The sequence below is a fragment of the Ambystoma mexicanum genome, chromosome 4q (genome assembly GCF_040938575.1).
Source record: "Ambystoma mexicanum isolate Mex_15411 chromosome 4q, UKY_AmexF1_1, whole genome shotgun sequence".
Lineage (NCBI taxonomy): Eukaryota > Metazoa > Chordata > Amphibia > Caudata > Ambystomatidae > Ambystoma > Ambystoma mexicanum.
This window is the reverse complement of record NC_090928.1, coordinates 1,314,246,158-1,314,270,940: the sequence shown is the minus strand read 5'-3', so window position 1 is coordinate 1,314,270,940 and position 24,783 is coordinate 1,314,246,158. Positions and strand designations below refer to the sequence as shown.

General features: G+C 47.0%; 2 protein-coding genes across 2 annotated transcripts in view; one reads left to right on the top strand and one right to left on the bottom strand.

Moving 5' to 3' along the window:
- Positions 1 to 5,801: 5,801 nt before the first annotated feature.
- Positions 5,802 to 6,617, bottom strand: LOC138468426 (zinc finger protein 501-like). The gene has a single exon (XM_069608982.1). It carries the CDS (start codon positions 6,492 to 6,494, stop codon positions 5,802 to 5,804), a length of 693 nt encoding a protein of 230 aa, XP_069465083.1. The 5' UTR covers positions 6,495 to 6,617.
- Positions 6,618 to 12,319: 5,702 nt separating this feature from the next.
- LOC138467405 (zinc finger protein 585A-like) overlaps positions 12,320 to 24,783 on the top strand; it is a 155,111-nt gene continuing 142,647 nt past the window's right edge. The window contains exon 1 of the mRNA XM_069607354.1: positions 12,320 to 12,509. The gene's annotated coding sequence lies outside the window, so the exon portion shown is untranslated. The remainder of the gene's footprint in view (positions 12,510 to 24,783) is intronic.

The following is a 24,783-nucleotide window of genomic DNA, read 5'->3' as shown; positions in this document are numbered from 1 at the left end:
TGTGCCCGACATGGCAACCCCAGGGGCAGGAGTGGGTGGGCAACTGGGTCCTGGGGCTGGGCTGTGGAGCGATGTTATCCGAGTAGGGAGTCTTCTGTTCCAGCAGGGGTGGACACAGCAACTGGACACCTGCAGATGGCTGATGTGCAGGCACCAAATGGCAGGGCACGGTGGCAGCAGGCAGGCAGGCAGGCAGGCAGCAGCAGATGGCACGTGGGAGGCTGCTCGGGGCACTGGGGGGCAGTAATTCGGCCTTCTGGGCAGGAGCGTGGTCTTCCGTGTGTTTTCGCGTGGCCAGCTTGATACGGAGTGATTTGGCACGTGAAAATCCTGCACGTCAGCGTGAAAATCGAGGAAAGGCCCTTACCGCGTAAGCGCGTCAGCACGTGTACGCGATTTCCTTGGACCAAAGGCCCTTACAGCGTAAGCGCGTCTGTGACGTTTTGCGCACGGGCGTTGCCCTGGCAGGGCTTGGTGATCCCGCGTGCCTTTATGTTCTGTACGTGCTTTTCGTGCGGTGGGTGTGTTTTCCATCCGTTGGGGTTCACACGCTATTACTTCACAGCGGGTGTTGGCTATGCATTCTTCTACACGCAAGGCAGACGGTGAGTGGTACCCCACTCCCCCAGACCCGATCGCGTGAAAAACTTCACGCGAACCCCTGAAATACACGTAGCACGCTCCCCTAGCCCGCTCCCCCAGGCCCGATCGCGTGAAAAACTTCACGCGAACCCCTGAAATACACGTAGCACGCTCCCCCAGGCCTGATCGCGTGAGAAACTTCACGCGAACCACTGAAATACACGTAGCCCGCTCCCCCAGGCCCGATCGCGTGAAAAACTTCACGCGAACCCCTGTAATACACGTAGCCCGCTCCCCCAGGCCCGATCGCGTGAAAAACTTCACGCGAACCCCTGTAATACACGTAGCACGCTCCCTCAGGCCCGATCGCGTGAGAAACTTCACGCGAACCCCTGAAATACACGTAGCCCGCTCCCCCAGGCCCGATCGCGTGAAAAACTTCACGCGAACCCCTGTAATACACGTAGCCCGCTCCCCCAGGCCCGATCGCGTGAAAAACTTCACGCGAACCCCTGTAATACACGTAGCACGCTCCCGCACGCCCGATCGCGTGAAAAACTTCACACGAACCCCTGAAATACACATACCCTGATGAAATCGCGTGTGGAACTTCCCGCGCACCCCTGAAATACATGTACCCTGCTGAAATCGCGTGTGGAAATTCCCGCGCACCCCTGAAATACACGTACCCTGATGAAATCGCATGTGGAACTTCCCGTGCACCCCTGAAATACACGCACCCTGCTGAAATCGCGTGTGAGACTTCCCACGCACCCTGGTATACACGCACACGTATTTTTTGTCAGCGGGTAACCGTGTTTGTGGGTACCCCTTTGCACGTCATTTGTCCTGGAGGGCCACAGTATAGGACATTCCTCATGGCAGTATATAGGTGCTATTTGTTGGCGCACCTTTTGGCGCACATTTCTTACAGCCGCAGAGACGCTACCGCCTGCTTTCTTGTGGCGGTCGTGTTTGTGCCTGTGCGCTGGTTTGAGCGTGCGCTTTTTTCCCCTATTCTATTCCATGAATACGTGTTGTAGGCGAGCGTGTGGGCGTTCCGCGCACTTGTGCCCTGTACTTCCCCCGTGACGCCCACGTTTTGGCAAGTTGTTCCCCATTTTGAGTGTTACGCCCGTGTTCCGCCTACTTTTGTTGCGTGCGCCGCGCTATGTGCGAATTTCGCTGTGGCCTGTGCGATTTTTGCTGTGACCTGGCGCACGCTGTTAGATGGCCTGTGCGCCAACGTGCGCCGCGCACTTTTTTATCGCACATCCGCTGGTTTTCTCGCGCACGGACTTCCATGAATCGATGTGCGCTGCTTTTCATGCGATTTTCGCACTTGCACTGCGATTTTCGCTATTCCACTGCGATTCGCACGTTTTTGTCCACTTGCGCCGCGCTAATTATTCCATGAATCGGCCTCTGAATGTCTAATTATGTTGAGCTTGAATAACAACTTTTAAACATAGTGCTCTTTGTTACCTTTGTTTGCTTCTACCATTTAGATAGGCTTACTATCGAAAATAATACGATGGTGTCTGGGAGTGTGAATGACAAGTAGTATGTTTTTGATAAGTCAACACAAGCTAAATAAAAGGTATGGTTGACTTTTCCAATATGTGAAGTATTTACAATATCTCACATTATAGTATATAATCCAATCATATACACCCTTCTTCCTTATATGTGTACACTCTTTCAAACAGCAAAGTAATTGATGAAATCAAGTGTCGTGATCAATGAAACATATTTTAGAAACAGTAATTTCATGTGACTAGTTCTTTATACAAATGCCTATAATTTAAAATTCTTATCACTTAGACCTTTACTTGAACAAAAACCTTTCCAATAGATCTTTTCTCTACACAGACATATCATTTACGATTCACTTAAGTGACAAGATTGGGCCGACCTACATTGAAAAAGTGTTTTGAAGTTAAAATCAATTTCTTTATTACCGGAAAGGATTACAAAATATATTTAACAAGAATATAGAGGTGAGGACCTGAATATTATTATTGAATATTAACAATATATTAAGACTAACCTAACTCAATCCCTCATTATGTTTTCTGTTTCCTTTTAATTTGACTTCTTATGTTACTGTGACTTATCTTGCAAGAGGCACTTATCAACAGTACAAGTGTGAAAAACATTTTGGCATTTGCATTAGTTAGCATCATTTACATTAAATGGAGAGGCTTACTATATACAATAAGATGGTATAATGTCCCTGAGGAGAGTGCAAACAGCAAGTGGCATGCATTTTACAAACCACTAACTCGAAACAAGCTAAAGAAAAGGTAAACTTGACTTTTAAAAATGGTGATGAATTTAAAATTGCTCACTTTATAGACTACAGTCTGTCTATACATAGCCCGTCTTCTTCACATGTGTATACTTTGTTCAAACAGCAAAGCAATTGACAAAATTACTTGCCACAATCCACACAAGCATTTATACTTTAAAATACTTGCCAAAATAATTTTACTTTAACAAAAAATTCTGCTCTAACATAGGCATTTTCTATACAGAGAAATATCATATAAAATTGACTTACTCCAGTAACCAAATTTAGCCAAACTGCATATAGAAATGATTTTGAAGTAAAAATCTATTTTCTACTACCAGAACACATTAAAGATAATTTTAACAAGTCTATAGAGGCGGGAACCTGCATTTTATCATTGACTAATGATCATACATGAATTCAAGGACTGATTCGAAACTACCTGAATCCCTCATTTTTCTTTCTCTTTGTTTGTTTTGATTTCTTCCGTTACAGCGATTATCTTGTATAAGGCACTGAAAAAGCAAGCAATTATCAAAAGTACACGCTGTGTGATGCATGTGTTGTCATTCACATTAGTTGGTGGCATTTCCATTAATTGGCATGTACCTATGTACATTGGAAGGAATTAATTTTGTTTACCACAACTAACTTTATATGCACCACATACGTGTGATCGAGGGAGACAGGAGTATCCTCTGGAAGGAGTACTCATCCATTCCACTGCTGCACGCTGTTGATACACAAGAAATATTCCTTTTTAAATATTAATACACCAGTAACAATTTTCTTAAAAAATGCTCACAATGCCATTAAGCACACTTAAAGTCCCTGAGATCTTCTGTTTGTTTGTAGGTTTATCAAACGAAGAGGAAACGGTCTCCCGTTCATCTCCAGCATGGAGCTAGGTAAGGTGATAGGCCACCCTCTGGTCCAATGTTATGATATGGCAACTTGTTGGAGAGATTTCAAGAAATTAAGGATTAGTGGCAAAGGGGCACTCATCTAGAACTCTGTACTTGTTGAGACGCCTATATTCCATACAAAGGCAGAGGTCCCCAGCTGGAGAGTTGGATGCATAATCACAGCTTTGGCAAAGTTTCATTAAGGCAATCTCTCAAGATTGTCTTCTTAGCTTCCAATATGATGTACAAATGTTCAAAAGATAAGAACAGCTCAAGCAGTAGTTTAATATGTCAGTCATGTTCTCTATAGGGATGCAACACCTCATACTCGGTCCAATAGCACAGCGAGTAGAGCGCTCGCTTTGATATCTGTGCAGAGCCTGCTAACGCAGGTTCCAATCCCGGCAGGGCCAAACTCAGCCTTTCATCCTTCCGAGGTCGATAAATGAGCACCACACATCTTGGGTAATAATAAGCAGCGCTCAGATACATGAGGGTTCGTAGCGCTATATAAATGCCAAATTATTATTATACAAGATCAAACGTCTAAAATCTCAGAGCATGAACTTGTGGTTTCAAGATTAATGGTGTTATAACCTTTTTTTTTAAGGATTACAAGTTTTCTAAAAGAAAAGAAAAATGAAGATAAACTGGATACTTTTACAGGGGGTGGGGATTGATCCAAAATGACGATTAAAGAACTGGTCTGCTCCGTGTTAGCATCTGGCTGGACTACCCCGTGCACCTCTTATTTTCTGCTCTTGGTTTAGGGCAGAATGCTCATGTTTAAAGCCAATCCTGCGAGATGTGGCTGTAACGGCAGTAAGCCAGGCACAATTATTCATGTTAGTAACATTTGATGTTGAGGTGTGCAGAGTTTTATGGAGCTTTAGTTTCACTGCTCATTAGAAAAAACACCATCTTCTGTAGTAAGATTAGCTGCTTGTGCTTCTATCATTTGTTTACAGGGGAAGTATCCCACTTCAAAACATTGCATAATTTATTCACCCTGTAGGCTGGACAAACTTTCCTTGCAGACATGTGGGCCATTTAAATGTTTACATTCTTCCATGTTTTTAAAATCATTTTTCCAATTATGCATTATGCTATAAAAGCTCGACTATATTGCTTCAACTTTTGTTTCTTCAATATGCGGTGATGTTACTGTAGATGATTTTTACCAAAATAATGAAGATTTCTAATTAAAATCCCAGCCACAGCAAGGACGGACCTACATTAGAAAATGTCAAAGGCACATGTGACAAGAGCTGCAACAAACCCTTGCACCCTTAAAAGACATTGGTCCAGAAAGAGGATTGACGACATTTCCACCTGGGATTCTCAAAGCCAATATGTCCCCAAATCCCTTTCAGATCATTGCAAGAATGACACACACGTTGTTTGCATGCCATAGGTTTCCAGCTTTTCTCGCTCATGATGGTATGTCTTGTATTATTTCTATATTGTTTCAGGCATTTGGTTTTGATTGCTTCTCCTCTATGAGATGCAGGAATTATCGCCACATCTGTTCTTCGTGTGGTCATTTCTATTCCGTTGACAAGTGGGGAGGTTGTAATTTTTGTTTCTGCTTTAGTCTTCCAGCCTTTGTGTCATCCCTATTAATTAATGTTGCTATTTTTCTATCATTTAAATTCCTACAAATTAGTTAAGTTGCTTTTTTCATCTTGTGCTGGGAGGTTCTGATTATGAGATTAACTGTACGTTCTTTTATTCCATCTCGTATGTGGATCTCTGTGTACAGTGCTTCTTAATTCTCCCAAGGCTGTTATATTATGTTATTAGTAACCTGTAGATCACGTGCTACTGCCCAAGGGCTTGGTGGAGCCAATTACCAACAACAAAACATTCTCAAATTCTCTCCACTTGATATCTATGGAAAGAATAGAATCTTCACACAGCTCCTAAAGGCTAGATGGCCCACCCATCTTCTTAAAAGAATGGGTCCATTGGTGGTTTTACAGATATGAGGAATGGCTGAAGTGTTTCTTGTACTCTGTGCACTAGTGGGGTTTCTCTTCAGTATGGATTCTATGATGGCTTATCAGAGCTGAGGAGTGATTAAAGCTTTTCATGCACTCAGTGCACTTGTAGGGTTTCTTCCCTGCATGGGTCATTAGATGTTTTCTTAGAGATGAAAACTCACTAAAGCCTTTTGTACATTCTGTGCACTTGTAGGGCTTCTCCCCAGTATGGATCCTCTCATGGCATATCAGAGCTGAAGAGTGACTGAAGCTTTTCTTGCACTCTGCACACTTGTAGGCTTTCTCCCCACTATGGATTCTGAGGTGCGTTCCCAGAGCCGAAGAATGACTGAAGCTTTTCTTGCACTCTGTGCACTTGTAGGGCTTCCCCCCAGTATGGACCCTCTGATGGCTTATCAGAGCCCAGGAACGACTGAAGCTTTTCTCGCAGGATGTGCACTTGAAGGGCTTCTCCCCAGTATGAACCATATGATGCCTTATCAAATCAGAGGACTGCATGAAGCTTTTCTTGCACTCATTGCACTTGTAGGGTTTCTTCTCGGTAAGGGCCCTCCAATGCATACATAGGTTTGAGATCTGAGTGAAGCTTTTCTCACACTGTGAACACATACAGGATTTCTCACCCATATGAGATTCGATGTGTAGGATTAGACTGGATCTAGGAGTGATGCACATAACAAAAGCCCCGCAGGAGAATGCGTTCTCCTTCATGTGGATGTCCACAGACGTTCAGGGCATTCGGCTCTCCTGTGAGGATGCCGGTTCCTTTACGGGTTCGGAGGAATGTTGCCCATCTTCTGTGGAATTGCTCGTATTGCTCTGTATATCCAATCTTCTTGTATTCATTTGCAGATCAATGTTTTCGGTACGGACGCTACTCTGTTGAAAGAAGCAGATTGTTCAGATATTATTTGATGACATTGTGTAACCAGAAGAAAAACAGGCTTAGTGTAGCGCTGTCCCTTTCTCGCACTAACACACATTGTGATACAGAGCAAGTCTTGTTTGGCTCTTTCTCCCTCAGAGTAAATATGTGCCATCAGAGGATGTCAAAATAACAATTTCTTAATGTTTTACAGTGACTGCTGTGATTGCATTATTGAACCATGTGTTCATGTTTGCATTTTATTCCTAGTATATAATACCTACCCACTCCTAATGTTCCCTCTTGCCTATCATCTCTCGCCATTATTGCTAAGACTTGTTATATTTGCATGTTGTAATTATGAATTGCAGTTTTAAGTTGCATTTCCTCTCCATGAATGCCGCTTTTAGTATCTATGGGGGTCATTACTAGTTTGGAGACAGCCATGGTGCTATTAGCACCATGGCTGCCTCCAAACTCGGGTCCGGGTTCCTTGAATGGGGATTTACTGGGTCATTCCAACCTTGGAGGACCCGGTAAGCCCCCATTCAAAATACCCATCCCCATTCTCATTCGAGCCCCCATAGGGCTCAATGGAAAAGGGGAGGGAGCTAATAACGGGCCCGTTATTAGCTCCCTGGTCCCTTAGCGGCTCCCGCTCAGGACGGCTGGTTTTACCAGCCGGCCTTAGTGGGACCCACTAAGGGACCTCGTAATGCGGTGGTAAGCAGTTAATGGCACCGGCATCCTTACTGGCACCGTTAACACCTTACCGCCAGCCTCGTAATGAGGCCCTATGTCTTGTAATGCTTGCTTTTAGCCAAACCATCTATAGGAACAAATATATACACATGAATAGAAAACCCTTAGCTTGCAACCTGAGCAGTGAGCTCAAATCAGAAATAAAATATGATAGTCTTCAAATGTACATAAATAAAACAGAGCAATATTTACTTGCTGTGTAGTCAATAATGTAATGAAAACCAGCAATGCCAAAGACAATAGGTTTTGGCTGTCATAGTGAATGAAGCCTCTAAAGAAGTCGCATAACAGAGCCCGGACGATGGAGTAGCCCTGTCCTTGAGTCCAGGTGCCACCACCAATTCTGTTATGCAGGTGCTGGAGAATGTACATTAAGAATCCCTCGGGTTCCCCAGTCCATCACCAGAGATCCCCAGGAACGTTGATGACTCCTGCAAACATAAGACTGTCAGGCCTGAGGTGGTAGAGAGGGTTCTGGGTGTCTGGGTGTCCTAAACAGAAGAGATACGACTAAAGGGGCCCAATCACCATTGACAACAGAGTTTCAAGTTCATACCAACTATCCACAAGAATCAGAGATATTTCATGAACCCCTGTCCAGCGGAGGGAAGTCCGAACCCAGCAATCCCTTTCATTGACCAGTAAGAACCCCTCATGGATTAGGGAAGAAGATCCTTACAGAAGCTATTGCCTGAAGAGTGCATAAAGAGGGAAATGCTGGAGACTTCAGCAAGAACAAATACAGAGTAATTTGTAAGGAGCACAGCCCATGTGACTTGCACCAACAACTGAATGTTTTAACCTGGAGAGAGACACAGGCCCTCAACACAAGTTTGACGGTATCCTGGAGGTAATATCACCCAACTGTAATAGTGTTAGCACCCACTGGTCCGGTGGTATTACCGCTGAATCACAGTTTGGACATTAACGGTAAATCCCCATTCCCCATTGGGTCCATTGGATCCAATTGGGCATTTCGGCGCTAATACCACACGCTAATACAGTCGGCGGTAATACAGGGCACTAAATGGGATTTTCACCACCAGAAAAAAAGCTGGAGGTAAAACAGCCCATTTAGCGCCCCAACTCATGATAGGGCCAGCCCTTAAATGCAGCGGTAATACCTTTACCGTCGCATTTAAGGGCTACCTCCCACCTCATGATGAGGCCCTCAGACATGTTTCTGTGAGTGTTCTTGATGCCGAGAACAGCACCAAAACAAAACCACAAATGTCATTCCCATGTCCACTCACGAGACCCGTCAAGCAGAGCATGGAAGGTACATTCACCCCAGACATTCTTATTGAACTGGGGAGAAGCCCCAAAAATAACACCACTAGGAGCTTCCACACGCAGAAGCTAGCCATCTGGAGCGAAGATAGTGCCTGTGCTTAATGAAAACTTGGCGAGGGGAGCAGCATGTGGCTTTGCTTACAGATTGATAACACATGCAGAAGTTCTAGTCCTCCCTTATGAGTACCAATCAAAGCTCCCACTCACATTCTACGACTATCTGAATATCCTCCATTAAGCAGATCACAGGTTGCTGGACAGGTGAAGGACATGGGATGGAGTGAATGGAGGAATGTGGTAGGCAGGAGCTGGAGGTGCGAGGAAGGACGTAGCAAAGTGGAAGACAGGAGTAAGCAGGAGTGGAGAGTAGCAGAATGAGGGAGGAGGGGAGACAATCAGAGACACTTACTGGCCCTGGTAAGTTAGTACATTAAGTCTGGCACATCTTAAACACCGGGGTTGTAATCCCCCGGTGTTATCGGCAAGCCAGGCGCTGGTAACTGTTTACGGGTCCGGTGGCTACCTGCCGGTTTTACCGGCACCGTTACAGCCGGACCCGTAATGAGGCCCAATGTCGACTCCCTTGCCCTAGCCTTGGATGACCTGTGCAATCTCTCTTTTCCACTGGAGCTTTCCCAACTGTCCTGAAGCACTCCCTTGTGCACCCTCTGCTCAAAAAACCATTTGCCAACCCCTCAATTCTGGCAAACTACCCCCCTATCTCCATCACTTCTTTCCTGGGCAAACTCCTGGAGAAACTGTCTCTCTCTCAGCTGACCCTCCATACTGACTCTATTGGTTGCTTCCATGACCATCTATCTGGCTTTAGAGCATCCAGAGGCATAGGAACTGCTCTCCTGAACACCTGCGAAGACCTGTTCTCAAATCTTGACACTAATACCCCCTATATCCTCATTCTCCTTGACCTCTCCTCTGCCTTCGACACGGTTAACCACAACATCTTGATTGCACGTCTCCGTGACACCCTGGGAATCACAGGTCAGGCTCTGGCATGGTTAACCTCCTTCCTCTCCGACCGCCCATCCCAGCTGAAACTCGGAGCCTTTCACTCGACTATCACTCTCTCAACCTTAGGCGTTCCCCAGGGATCTAACCTATCCCACTGGTTCTTCAACGTCTATATAGCTGCCCTGGCACGTGTGATTGACACTTTTACTTCTAACTTCCAGTGCGACGCAGATGACACGTAACTATCTTTCAGGCTACCCTCAGCCGCCTCCTCCTCGCTCTTATCTGACTGTCCGCTATTCAGTCATGGTGTGCTGCAAACAACCTCTGCCTCAACGCCACTTAGACTGAGATTGTTTGCATTGGGACCCCTGCTCCCGCTTTCCGAATTTCACTCTGGCCAGACACCCTTGGCCCAGCGCCCGCCCCCACCAGTGAGGCAAGAAACCTTTTCGTCATCTTTGACTCCACTTTCTCCTTCTCTAAAATCTCACACATCTCTAAAAAGTCTAACTATCAGCTACACCTCCTCAGAGGTACTCTACCTTTTCTCACTTTACCCCAGAATCTCATTGTCTCCAGAGCCCCCTGCAGAACCATGAGACTTATCCTTGGCCTCAAGCCCAGGGACCGTAGCTCTCAGGCGCTGAAATCCCTTCACTTGCTCCCTGTGGCTGCAAAGATCTAATTCAAGACCCTTTGCATTGTTCACAAGGCTTTCTAGGGCCTGGGACCTATCTACCTGCAACGCTGCCTACCTAAATACTGTCCCTCACGAGCCCTCCGCTCATCTACCTCCAACCTTCTGCGAGTGAGCCGGTAGTCGAAGCAGAGGCTTGGAGGGAGATCCTTATCTTCAGCAGGTGTCTCTCTCTGGAATAGCCTCTCTGCCGCCCTCCGTCTTGAGCTGGCTCACCTTAAATTCTGGAAACTCCTAAAGACCTTTCTCTTCTCCTCTTTCTTCTCTCTACCTCTCCCTGCTAACCTAGTTCTCTGTTCTTTCCCTCTCTCCATCCTCTTCCCTACACCATGTTGAGTGGCCGCCTGGTGTACCTCAGAGTCTCACTGGTCCCTTCCACCCACGCCAGTCCTCTTTGGCACTTGCCACAGGGCCCTACAAACCACCCACATCTAATGCACTTGAGAAATGAACCCGAGAGTAGTTCTATCTGCACTTACCCCAGTCTCAACTGACCGGGTGCACTTGATCATCCCCCACCCTGTGACCCTCCGTGCACCTGTCGATCCATACACGCCGCGCCTGAATATTCCCTTTCTGTTCTTCCTTTTCTTCACTGCTTAATTGCACTGTTAAAACTGAAGAATCGCTGTTAGGCCTTTTTGTTGTATCCCAAACTGTTAAATGTATTTTTTATGCAGTTACTCTGCCTGGGTAGACTATTATAGTCTCAGAATTTCTAAGGCTCTGATCGACTGTTGTTTGTTTCCCCATGTTCCCACCCTCTTTGAGCGCTTTGAAACACTTGCCTGTGTATAGGCGCTATATAAATAAACAATACCATATCATAGCCGGTCCCCTGGCAATATAACACTAATGGGCAACAATAGAATGAGGGATAACAATGGTGAGTGAAAACAGGCAAATACAGACAACCCTGAACACCTGAAGAAGACAGAATCCGTAACCAGTGCAACATGGAACTCATTGAAGACAAAACCCACGTTCTCCATCACCTCCACTGCACCAGGTATGAACACATGAAAAGGCACCCTCTTGGCATACATGCCAACCCTTCCAAGGCGGGAGGCTCCCAATCTTTCTAGCAAAAATGTTACTTCTTACTTTCTGCCTCCTAAAGGACTCCTAACCTCAGTGCAATACAGTGGCAAAGGTTTATTCTCCCGCTTTCAGAGACAGAATCTCCCCCCCCCACCCCCCTTGGTGATGCCTAATGGCAGCTGCCAGGTGTGCCTGGGAGACCTTGCAAAGAAGATGACAGGCTTCCCAGAGCTGGTGCATGGACTGAACCATGGATATCCCAGCAGATGACATCTGTCCCCCTACAAAGCATCAAGGAGACTCCACACAGGGGACTACAGTGAACATTATGCAGAGCAGAACCCGCCAGACTGGTGCAGAGGTCACTGCCCAGATATGAGAAGGAAATGCTTCTCTTTTCCTTGTAACACTTCTTTTGGGGGGGGGGAATAAAGCCTTATTGTATTTATGCCTCTTCTCTCCAATCTCCGCGTTCTGCGCATGCTCTAATAAAGGTTGCCTAATACTGCGCATGCTCTAATATCCCTCCATTACGCATGCTCTGATAATCTGTAACTCTGAACAACGCATGCGCATGCACCTTCTAGTTGTGCCGTCTACCTCTTTGGTATCTTTTTCCTGTATCTGCGCATGCTCTAATGTCCCTGAAACGCGCATTTCGGCACCTCTGCACTACGCATGCTCCTTTCATTCTCCCCATTTTGCGCAGACTCTCATTATTGAACATTGCCTTGCGCATACTTATTCGAGACTTCGCGTTCTGCGCATGCTCTTATGCGGATACTTCTCTACTACGCATGCGCTCATAATCTTTCCTTCCTCACTGCGTAAGCGCCGATGAAAAATCCGCGGCTCTGCACTGCGCATGCCCTTGTGAACAAGCATCTGCATTGCGCATGCTCTGATGATCGCTCTGCCCTTTTGATTTGCTGCCGGAGGCGCTTTTTCGGGGATTTCGGCCCCTCTGGAGGATCTGAGCGGTGGGGGTGTTCCTGCCCTCCCCCTCCCCCTGTTTCTTGCTCACTCAGATCCCAAAAGCTGAATCCTGAGCTGGGAAACGGAGCACAAGCAATAACTCTGCCATCATTCCCTGGAGGTGAGCTGCAGGTGCCAGACACACTGAGCTACAGTGATAGAACACACTGAGCTGCAGGTGGGAGGAGAGTCTTTTCAGGGTAAATGGTGTCTCAGCACTACCCCCATGTACCCCCAAACCTTCCATTCAGCCTTTTTCCTTGTATTATTTCTGAAGGCTTTTACTCAATCATAACCACTGGCACTGCTCCGGGCAGCCTTCCATACTATCATGTTTAAACCCATGTATGCAATTTCAGAAAGGATTGGATTGTAATTAGGCTTAGTCCGTCTGCCATTATTAGCAGTGTGAGCCGAAATGCTTGGCCATGTCTCTGCTGCGCAGCAAGACAAGCAAACAGCAGACATATCGAGGCCTTTTTGGGCGAACAAAAAACAAAACAGCAAACTTACTCGGCCCAGTGACATTTTAAGAAAGCGCAAGTGCATGGAAAAGGGAAAAGTGCATGGAAGGGGCCAGGAGTGGAAAGTGCGGAGCAGAGGAGAGAAAGCAGAAATAAATATTAAATAAAATAGATAATAAATAAGGGCGATAAACCATGGTAGTGCAACCAGCCAGAGGCATGTGAAAGTTAGTCAGATAAGGTATATCTGATAAGTGCAGAAGACATGTGGGAGGGGGACTGTATGAGTACAGAGAATCCTAGTGCAGAGGGTGGCCTGGAGGCAGTGCAGGAGGGTGGCAGGGAGAGCAGGTACCTGGGCCCGGAGGACAGTGGGTGGCCAGGTGCACTGTGCCAAGAGGCCCTTCCCCCATTGCCCTTCCCCATTCCCATTTTTGCCCCATAGGGCTCTATGGGAATGGGGAAGGCGCTAATTACGGTACTGCAAATTGCGGTACCGTAATTAGCTCCCTGGTCCCTTTGTGGGTTGGTTTTTACTGCCTGCAAAAAGCAGGTGTTAAATTCCCCGACCCGCAAAGGGACCTCGTAGTAAGGCGGTAAGGGTTTACCGGTAAAATACCAGTACCGATAAACCCTTACCGCCTACCGTGTAATGAGGCCCCTTGACCTCGATATCCTCGCTCTTAATGAGACGTGGTTCAATGCCAGCTCAGTCACTGCTTTTGACTCCTTTCTCACTGATGGCTACAAGATCATCTCCAAGCCTCGCCTTAACTGTGCTGGCGGTGGGGTTGCCTTTATATTTCCTTCGAGAGCCTGATTTGCAAGCTGGTCATCTCCCCCACTTCCTCCCTGAGCATTGCCACTATCCGCATGCCGCACGGCTCTACCACACCCTGTTCCGCTCTGAATGCACTGATTTCCCTCCTCTCCACATCTAAACTCCTTCTCCTGGGTGACTTCAGCATCCACCTTGACTCCTCAATCACAGCATCCAGTCTCTTCTATGACCTCTGCACCTCTCTCTACCTCTCCATTTTCCTCTCCGGTCTTACCCACTTGGCTGGATGCACTTTAGATGCCATGATCCACACTGATCTACTGCTCTCCTCCCCACTCACCATCCACTCTCCTGGTCAGACCATTGTCTCCTCTCCTCTTACCTGGGTCCTCTCTGCCGTCTGACCGCACCTCCCCAGCCCTGTCAACCTTGTTCACGAACATCTGTCTGATAAAACGAGTGTCAGCTGCTGCCTTTGCATCTCCCACCGCAGACTCTACCTATGACTCCGCTCTCAGCACCTTCCACCTTGCCATCTCTAATACTCTTGACATCCTTGCCCCAGTAATGAGGATCCACCTGAAACATTCCTTCAAGCTTAACACCTTGTACGACTCTGAACTTGCAGCCCTGAAACTCAAGTGCAGAGCTGCGGAACGGAAGTGGCAGACCTCAGGCTCATCCTCTGAGAAACTGGCCTGTCGCCTTCTTCAAAGGCAATGCTGACCTCTGATCCTCTCATTATTTCCTCCACCATTCCTTTCTGCGTATCTGTTAGCCAGTCCTGCTGTGACTCCAATTATCTCTGCCTCAATTCCAGCAAGACTGAGATCCTTCCCATTAGGACTCCTGCTCCATCTTTCTTCCCCTCACTCTGGCCACCATCTATGGGTTCTCCTCCTTCACCTTCATCTGAAGCCAAAAACCTTCGCGTCATCTTCAACTTTCCTTCCTCCCTCACATCCAGCACCTTGCCAAGGAGGCCCACTTTCAACTCCACCTCCTCAGAGGAATCATCCCTTTCCTCACTTTCCCCCAGAAGCTGTCACTCTCTAGACTAGACTACTGCAATAGCCTATTCCTTAACCCACCCTCTTCCTCTCTACATCCCCTCCAGCTAATCCAGAATAGGGCTGCAAGACATATCCTTGTTCTCAAGCCCAGGGACTGCATCTCTGCAGCCATAAAATCTCTCCACTGGCTCCCATTTGCTGCAAGGATCAAATTCAAATCCCTCGGCATCATCCATAAGGCTGTCTGGGGCCGAGGTAACTACAACTGGCTCTTACTAAATACTCTGCCTCCAGAGCTTTACTTTCCACCGGCACCGGCTCACTGTGTGTCAAGCGCTTCACTATCCAACAATCTGGTGGCCGATCTCTTTCCTCCAGTGACTCCCTCCTATGGAACAGCCTCACCCTTTCTCTTCATTTTGAGTCAGACATCCTCAAATTCCAGAAACTTCATTACTTTCCTCTTCACTACCCTCCTTTGCTAATCCCCACGGTCACTGAGATTGGTGGCCAGGGCCTTATGTGTCCACCCGGGTCCTGGCTTCCCACCCCCTATCACCTTCAGCCTCTGCCCACTCCCATCACTTGACTTGGTTCCCAGTAGCCTGTGCTATCCCAGGCCTGCACTTACTTATTGACAGCTGACCACTCTTACCAAGTGATCTCTGCCAGTCACTGAACAGCTGCTTGCAACTCATTCCCTAGCACTTCCCTCTGTGGCACTCCTAGCACTTATTATCGCCCATCGCTTTTCTCTCTCTGCACTTGCACGTTCTGAGTGCTCACAAGGCCTAGTAGGTCCGCCTCTCCCTTTCATTCCCATGTTCCCTCCCTGTTGCCCCGTGGGCACTTTGAAACACAAATTACTTGATGTGTAAGTGACTAACAAATGCACAATAAAATAAATGCATACAAAAAATGCTGGGCTAAGAAACTCTGTATCCCCCGCCCCCTGTGCCCCCTGTGCCCCCTGTGCCCCTGGCTCAACCTGTTCCTTGATATCAAATCAAAGCCATCTCCCTGCAAGTCTCCCCCATCAACCATCCTGGAGACAGAAAAAAGAGCAGATGACCTTTCAAGTGCAACATCAGCATTCCACAATGATGTTATTTAGGTTCTAGCATAGGAAGAAGGCCCAGGCTAAAAATAGCAGGCACGAGGCTGGTGTACGGGCTATAGTATAGACGTAGAGCACAGAGCAGGCACATCTACTCCACCATAGGCAGAGGACCCGGTCCAATAATAGCAGGTACGAGCCAGGTATAGGGGCTGTAGTATAGATGAAGGGACACAGAGCAGGTACCTCTACCCCAGCATAGGCACAGGACCCGGTCTAATAATAGCAGGCACGAGGCTGGTGGACGGGCTGTAGTATAGACGTAGAGCACAGAGCGGGTACATCTACTCCAGCATAGGCACAGGACCCGGTCTGATAATAGCAGGTACGAGGCAAGTGCACGGGATGTAGTATAGATGTAGGACCCACAGGAGCTCCATCTACCCCAGCATAGGCACAAGGCCAGGTCTAATAATAGCAGGTACGGGACTGGTATATAGTGTGATGGGGAGGCCCGCCACAAAGAACCACGCTGACTCTGGTATATAGTTCAATGGTGTTTATTAAAATTCCTTGTAGATGAGATTTTCGTACCTCTTGTTTCAATGGCGTCTGGGTCTGGCGGGGCTTGAGATGTTTGGCACTAGTGCCAGTCTTCTCTCTCTGGTCTACCCCAGCCTTCTCCCTGCCTCCCTAGCCCAGACGTCCCTATCAGGGATGTTAGTAGCACTAGGAACGGTAACCCCTATCTTTCTGAAGGTGTCTGATGAGAGGCTGAGAATCTAACACTCACTGCCTGCCCTCTTGCTCTTTCTGGGCTACTGGTGTTTCCCTAAACAGTTGGCTGGCTGACTCCCTAGGGATCTTCTAACTTTCCCTCTCCTATCCCCGCTTAGTAGTCTCAGAGAATAGGGAATGGTGCATTATTTCACACCGCGCCACGCTCACTCCTTTCACACCTTCTTGTACCTGACCCTTTGCTATACCGGCCACTTAAACTTTTCTTCTCCGACCACATCACTGTCCCTCTAATCTCTCATTTTGCCTTCCCCCTCCACCCTTTGATCATCTTTTCCTACTCTTCTTCTTTCTATCGCTTGTACCTCCACCTACCCCTCTATCTTCATTATTGACTCTTCCCTCCTTCCTCCCACTCTCCTTCCCCACTTCTTACTATTCCTCTGGTTATAATGTTTGATTCACTTTACACCTAAAGCTACTCCTGTTCTACCACTCACTGTCACTCTTACTTCTCTTCCTCTACTACTATTGACACTCCGCTACTAACACTATGCCTTTACTACTTTTACTTCTCCAAGACACTCGGGGATATGATTCCCTGCTCACCCTCTGCTATTGACTACCACTCTACCACTTATTTTCTTCACTCGCTACTCCTGCCACCCACTATCTTTACTCTTGCCTACTACTACCTCTGCCACTACTCCTACTGTACCTCTACTACTCACACTCTCCACTCCCTCACAGAAACACTCCACAGATGCCCTCCTTAACAATAGCCTCCACACTCCAAACGCTCTCGCCTCCACTGGTCTCTTGGATATCCTCCACTGCCTCCTGTCCACATCCAACTAACCCACACTTGCCCACTCACGTACCCGTCCTTAAATTCCTGGTGGTTTAGTGGGTAGGACACCCAAAAGGTACATCTACTCCAGTTTAGGCACAGGACCCGTTCTTTTAATAGCAGTTACAAGGCTGGTGTACAGGCTGTATTATAGAAGAACGACACAGAACAGGGCCTCTACCTCAGAATAGACTCATAACTAAGGGCCTCATCACGAGTTTGGCGGTAGTGCTATTACTGTCGCATTTAAGGGTCTGCCAAATCACAGCTTCGCCTGATTTCCCCCCAGCTCTTAGCTGGGGGGAAATCCGCCAAATCCGCCAAATTTTCGCGCTCATACCGCCGGCGGGAAATCCGGTAAGCGTGCGAAATTTCCCCATTGAGCCCAATGCGGAATGGGGCATTCCCGAATGGGCTCAATGGGGAATGAGGATTTCCAGTTCCGCCAAACCTGTGATCCGGCGCTAATAGCGCCGGTGGGTTTGGCGGTAGGGCAGGTAACACCAGCGCTATTAGCGCCGGCGCTACCGCCCAACTCGTGATGAGGCCCTAAGACTAGCAGCCTCATGGAATGTGTAAGTGCCCAAGCATGGATGCAGGCGACAGGATGGAACGTAGAGGATATGGCAGCAACATAGAATGTACACATACCATAGCATAAGCAAAGGATATGGCAACAGCATGAAAGATACACATGCCATAGCATAAGCAAAGGATATGGCAACAGCATGAAAGATACACATGCCATAGCATAAGTAGAGGATATGGTAACAACATGAAAGATAGACATAGCATAGGTAGAGGACATGGCAGCAACATGGAAGTTACACATGCAATGGCATACATAGAGGATATGGCAGCAACATGGAAGATAAACACACCATGGCATAAGTAGTGGCTTTGTTAGAAACAGGGAAGATACCCATGCTATGGCATACGTAGTGGCTATGGCAGCAACATGGAAGACACACATACCATAGCAAAGGTAGAGGCTATGGCTGCAACATGGAGGATACACATACCATAGCATAAGTAGAGGATATGGCAGCAACATGGAAGATACACACACCATGGCATAAGTAGAGGCTATGGCAGCAACAGGTTATGTTATGTTGTTAAGTTACTTGGCATCTATATAGCGCCTTATATATCATTTGTATAACCGCAAAGCGCTGGTAGGTTGAACGCCCTCGGGACCCGCAGTTCAGGTCAGTAGAGAGAAGTAGTGTTGTACGGTGCGTGGGTGCACCGGATATGTGTGCAGCTGGTGTAGTTGTCGGATGATAGCTGCTTCCTAGTGATAGGTGTGGTGCTGGAGATATCAGTTCGATGTGTGCCGTCTGGTGGGTGGACCCCAGACTGGGTTCTGGCTGCATTAGGCCTGAGGAACGCCTATGTGAGCAGCTAGTCAGAATGTGCTCGGCTAGCTGCATTTTATTGGGTGATGGGTGTTCATGGGGTCGGTTTCGTATGTGAACAGCTAGGCCGCATTATCAGGGGTGTAGCTGTGTTGTACTTGAGTGATGGTGTATAGTAGAGAGTAAGCGTAGTGGTGGGAAATGGTGGTTATCTGTAGGCACCCGAGACCAGGCATGTGAACAGGATGGTGGGGGCATGCATTGGGACATACGGATGCACAGGGACAGCGGTTGATACAGGTATAAGTGGGGATACCGATGTAACACAGGCTAAAGTTCGCAATTTTACCCAACTGTCGTGCAGGCTAAAGTTCACAGTTCCATCGAAGTGTGGTACGTGCTATCATTCACATTTCTATCTAGATGCAACGCAGGCCAAAGTTGGGTTGGGGACTTGGATGTTTTTTTTTAACAAAATATAGTGAGCAGTAAGGCTCCAACCGGCAGATTCGCTCACCTGGGTGAAAAGAAGGCGCGCAGGCAGTGGTGTGGGACTAAAACTAACCAGGAAGGGAAATCAACTAATCAGGGGAGATGGGAGGGACGGGAGGCGGGAGAAATGTACACAGGCAGATGAGGGGGTCAGGGTATCGAGGGGCCGCGAGCGGGCTGGGTCGGGTCCTTGGATGTTTTTTTTAACAAAATAGAGTGGGCAGCAACTGCAAAAAACTCCTTTCTCCTGGCTTCTGATATCAACCCGATCCCCTTCCCACCTGACCTTCTTGCTCCCTCCCCCAATGCTCGCAACCTGTGGTCCTCTTTAATGGGGAGCTGCAGCTGCAACAATTCATCACTACCACTGCCCCTGATGCTAGTATTTTAACACCCTCAATTATTGGAAATGTCTGACCTTTCTTACTAACCACTCTAATCTTCACTCTTGTGCTCAGTGAACTCGACTACGGCTCAAGCCTACTCCTTGGCCTTCACATCTACACTTTCCTCCCTCTGCACAAAGCACTCTACAACCTACCCAGATCCTCTCCCACTGATAACATGCTTGTTGGCTCTACAGGCACACCCAGTTTTCAAACTCTTCCTGATACTGTACAAAGCCATCAATGGTCTTGCTCCTCAGTTACCGTCTGATTGTATCTCAGTTTCCCTCCTCTGCTCTCAACCTAGTCCCATATTCCCTCTTTGCCTCCTCTCGCTTCCGCTCTTTCTCCCTACTCCACTGAAACCAACTGCTCAGAATATTCAAAGCCAGCCCAAGTGTGGATCTCTTCAGAGCGAGGCTAAAACGTCACTCATTTGCTAGATAGCAAGTTCACCTGTCCTCTCCCCCATTCTCCCTACCCGACGCCCATCACTGCCTCCTTTTCATATTTAAAAACGGTTCATTTGTTTAATATTAACTTCATAAGTCACATGCTTTCCTATATATATTATTGTTCTTTCCCCATCATATGTGCCACTTCTGTACAGCCCCATAAACTGGCGCACCACTTGTTCATATCTTTGTGCCATTTTACACGCCCCCTTCATGGGAATGCCTCCAACCAGCTCTAAACGAGTTATCGCAAGTAATTTCTGTTAGAAATTGACATCCCTGTTATTCAAATAAAAATAAATGTAAATACAGGGCCACCATCAAATTCTATGTCCACCCTCCTATCACTATACTTGCCCCATTTCCGCCGGGAGACCCCAGTCCACCCTGGTTTAATTTCACATTCTGAAGTGTATATAGCTGAGGTTTTCTTGACTATGAACCCAGGATTACAGTTCCCAAAATTGAAAGTAAAAAAGCAGGACTGGAGAAAACTATGCATGTATCCTTTCTCCGGGTATACAGTGGTGAGAAATGGACTGTTAGGAGCATCCAATGTTTTTGATAAAAGCACATCCGCTTACACCAATAAAATACAGACAGGTGTAGTTCACGGAGAGTTCCTCGAATGGCCTCATCCTTGGTCAAGTGATAGTTACGGATTTTATCTACCACTAAATCATCAAAAGTATCCCGGGTAACTCTGTGCTCCGGCATCATTACCACAAGAATATCAACAAGATAGATGGCGCGGTCCCATGGAAGATACCCATGCCATTGTATAAGTAAAGGATATGGCAGCAACATGGAAGATACCCATGCCATAGCATAAGTAAAGGATGTGGCAGCAACATGGACAATACCTATACCATAGCATAGGTAGAGGATATGGCAGCAACATGGAAGATACGCATGCCATGCCATGGCATAGGTAGAGGATATGGCAGCAACATGGAAGATACACACACCATGGCATAAGTAAAGGCTGTGGCGGCAACATGGAAGATACCCATGCCATAGCATAAGTAAAGGACGGGGCAGCAACATGGAAGATACACATGCCATAGCATAAGCAGAAGATATGGCAGCAGCATGCAAGAAGCTGGGTAACCGTACCAAGCTAATCAGTCGCTCTCTGTTTATACCCAAATCGGGTTTCATAAATTCTTTGGCTTTTTGCAAAAATATGAATATATTTCTCAATGCTTCATGTGCAATCACAAAGTCAGTCAAAGTCATACATATTAAACTGAGTTTTATGTTCAAATTCACTAATTTCTTCTTAGTGAGGAAACAATAAAAATATCCAACAGTTTGTGGTTCATTTGCCAATGCATATCGGAGTGAACTCCTTCTTCAGGACGAACCTTAATGAGCATAATTATTTACACAATATATTTTAGAAAGAACAGAAAACAGAAAAACAGAAAACGTACTATATTCGCAATGTTTCAAATGACGGTCAGCACATGAAATCAGAAAAGATAAAAGAAAGCGAGTAAGTTCAATAAACCTACTAGATGGTCATAATACAATGTGTGTTGACTCCAAAGACACGTTACCTGTCTTGTTGATTGCTGCTGTATCCTGTCTTAGAAGCTTCCAGTCGGCGTGTGTGCCGCATGGCTTTCACTAGTCTGGCGACAAAACGCTGTGTTATTCTCAGGCGCTGTCATGAACATATATTTAAAGTTAGTAATCTCACTGCGGGGTAAGAACTATCTAACCGCTAACTTTCTTAGTCTGCCAGTCCTACCTGGTGGCGTCTCCTCTCTTCTCACAGCTCACTGTGAGCGCGCACAGCATTCCTGTTTGGTTACGTTGCCTAGGCAACAGGACTATTTTATGTGCTTGCAGAACCGCGCAACGCCAGAGCGTACATGGGTCAATGCAAGACTGACAGTAGGCTAACGAGAGAGCAAATCTACATTATAAATTCATAGGTAACCATACTGAAAGTCTGTGATCGGCTGAGCCGCCGTATTAATGCTGATGTAACATAATGCCTAAGCTTACATGAGACTTATACAAAAGTGAAGTAAGACTAACATAAAAGTCAATGCACATTCCTGGTGCTAACAAAAACGGCAGGGTCGCCGTGTTTGTGCTGATTACAACATGCTGAATATCATTATTACCACACTGTCATTTAACAAAAAAAAGAGGGTTTCCATAAAAGTCAATGGCCCTCATCACGACCTTGGCGGTAGCCATGCCGCTACTGGCGGTAGCCATGCCGCTATTGGCGGCATGGCTGCTGCCGAAATCGCGTCTGGGTCCACAGAATGAGGAATTACCGGGCCATTCCGAGTTTGGAAGGCCCGGTAATTCCTCCCTCCAAGGACCCGCACCCGGTCCTTCCCCATTCCCATTCAGCCCCTATAGGGCTGAATGGGAATGGGAGAGGGAGCAAACAAAGGGCCATTACGAGTTGGCCCGTTGTTTGCTCCCTCTGCCCCTCGCGGGACCCGGTAAGCACGCCTGGTTTGACCAGGCGTTACTTCCTGGGTCCCGCAAGGGGACCTCGTAATGAGGCGGTATGGGGTAAACGGTGCCAGCACCTTTTACGGCGCCGTTAACCCCGTACCGCGAGGGTCGTAATGAGGCCCAATATATATTACTGGTGATTATAGATCGGCTTTCAAAATGAGGGGCAAAAGGTGTCGCAATCACGACACCTCCCGTCCCAGACGCGGAAGACGTCCGGGATGGGCCCCTAGATTTTTGCACGATGTGTAACTACTTACAATTGTAAGAAAACTCAAACCACTAATAGATTTGCCAACAATCAATACCTAAATGATTTTGCTCATCTCAACCCAACCGTAGACCATATTGTTATGCTATTTCACGTGACTGTGTGATCAAACAACATCTTATCAGTATTCAACACATCATATAGATCAAATCAAATAATACACAATGTTCCTCATATACCTTGCAAGTATTAACACATCATAAAGGTCATTTGGACCAACAGTTTAAATAGAGCAATGAAAATTAATCTCTTCGTTAAGTCCATTCGGAATCACAGATCCCAATTTGTCTATCAAGAATGTCTCTCTTCTATTTAAACATAGACCAATGTCTTCATGGGGATTGTTTTTGGAAACCACTTCTAAAATCTGAAACCTGATTTGTGTTAGGTTGTGTCCCTTACTTAACCAATGGCGGGCTACTGCCGAATTCAAATGACCATTTCTAAAACATGAACCGTGTTCATTCCAGCGTATCTTGGCTGGTCATGTTGACTGTGCAACATAATATAACCCACAAGGACATTTGATTCCATGAATGGTATTTATGCTGTCACATGTACCAAAACTCTTGAGCACGATTTATTTTACCAGTTCTTGGATGGTAGAGGGTGTTACCTTTAATTACAAAGGGCCTCATTACACGGATGGCGGTAGGGATTTACCGGTACCAGTAAAATACCAGTAGCGGTAAATCCCTACCGCCTTACTACGAGGTCCCTTTGCGGGTTGGGGGATTTAACGCCTGCTTTTTGCAGGCGTTAAAATCCAACCCGCTAAGGGACCTCAGAGCTAATTACGGCACCGCAAAATTGCGGTGCCGTAATTAGCGCCTTCCCCATTCCCATAGAGCCCTATGGGGCAGAAATGGGAATGGGGAAGGGCAATGGCGGAAAGGGGATTTACCGCCCCTCCAACCTTGGAATGGGGCGGTAAATCCCCTTTCCGCCAAGGCGGTGCCGGTATTTTACCGGCATGAGCCATGGCGCTAATAGCGCCATGGCTCACCGCCTACCGGGTAATGAGGCCCAAAGTTGCAATTGATGCAGTGTAAACATGGAAATGTTCCTGTGCATTCTGTCACTGGTTCGTGGAGTGGTAGTCTTGTCCTTACCAACTTATCACGTAGATTGCGACTTCTTTGAAAAAGCAAAAACCGGCAATTCCTGATACAAATGTACCATGGTATTGTTTTTGAAAATACTGTAGTGTTAAAAATGTTTCATGGTCTAACACATCGATACTCTGAATAGTAGAATCTATTTCATCTCTTCTATAACCTCTTGTGAGGAATTTATTGCTCATCTCGGTTTGTTGCTGTAGGTAGTCTTCAGGGTCGCTCACAATTCTTTTCACACGTAGTAATTGGCTATATGGTAAACTGCGAATCAAACTTGGTTGGTGAAAACTCAAACGGTGTAACAGATTGGGCCTCACTACGAGTGAGGTGGAACGGGTTAACGGGCTCCGCTAAAGGAGGCGGACCCGTTAAACCCGTTCCGCCTCATTACAAGCTCCCCTCGCGGGACCCAGTAAGTAACGCCTGGTCAAACCAGGCGTCCTTACCGGATCCTGCGAGGGGAAGAGGGAGCAAACAACGGGCCGCTTGTAATCGGCCCGTTGTTTGCACCCTCTCCCATTCCCATTGAGCCCTTTGGGGGCTCAGATGGGAATGGGGAAGGTCCGGGCACGGGTTCCTGGAGGGAGGAATTACCGGGCCCTCTGAACTCGGAATGGCCCGGTAATTCCCCATTCTGGGAACCCGGACCCGATTTCGGCGGCAGCCATGTCGCCAGTAGCGGCATGGCTACCGCCGAAGTCGTAATGAGGCCCATTGTTTCGGTCTGTAGGTTTGCGAAATAATGAAGTATTATAGCTTGTTTCACCTATGAAGCCTGTGGAGGAGGCATAGCCCTTATTGTCAAATCCAACTTATCTACCAGGATAGTCTCAGCTAATGACACTAAATCCTGCGAAAGCCTAACAGCCAAATTAGCAATTAACAACTCCCAAACCCGGACCATCCACTTGATTTATAGACCCCC

Excerpts from the sequence above, each read along its gene's own strand:
- LOC138468426 (XM_069608982.1), bottom strand. The coding sequence starts at position 6,494 with ATGAAGGAGAACGCATTCTCCTGCGGGGCTTTTGTTATGTGCATCACT.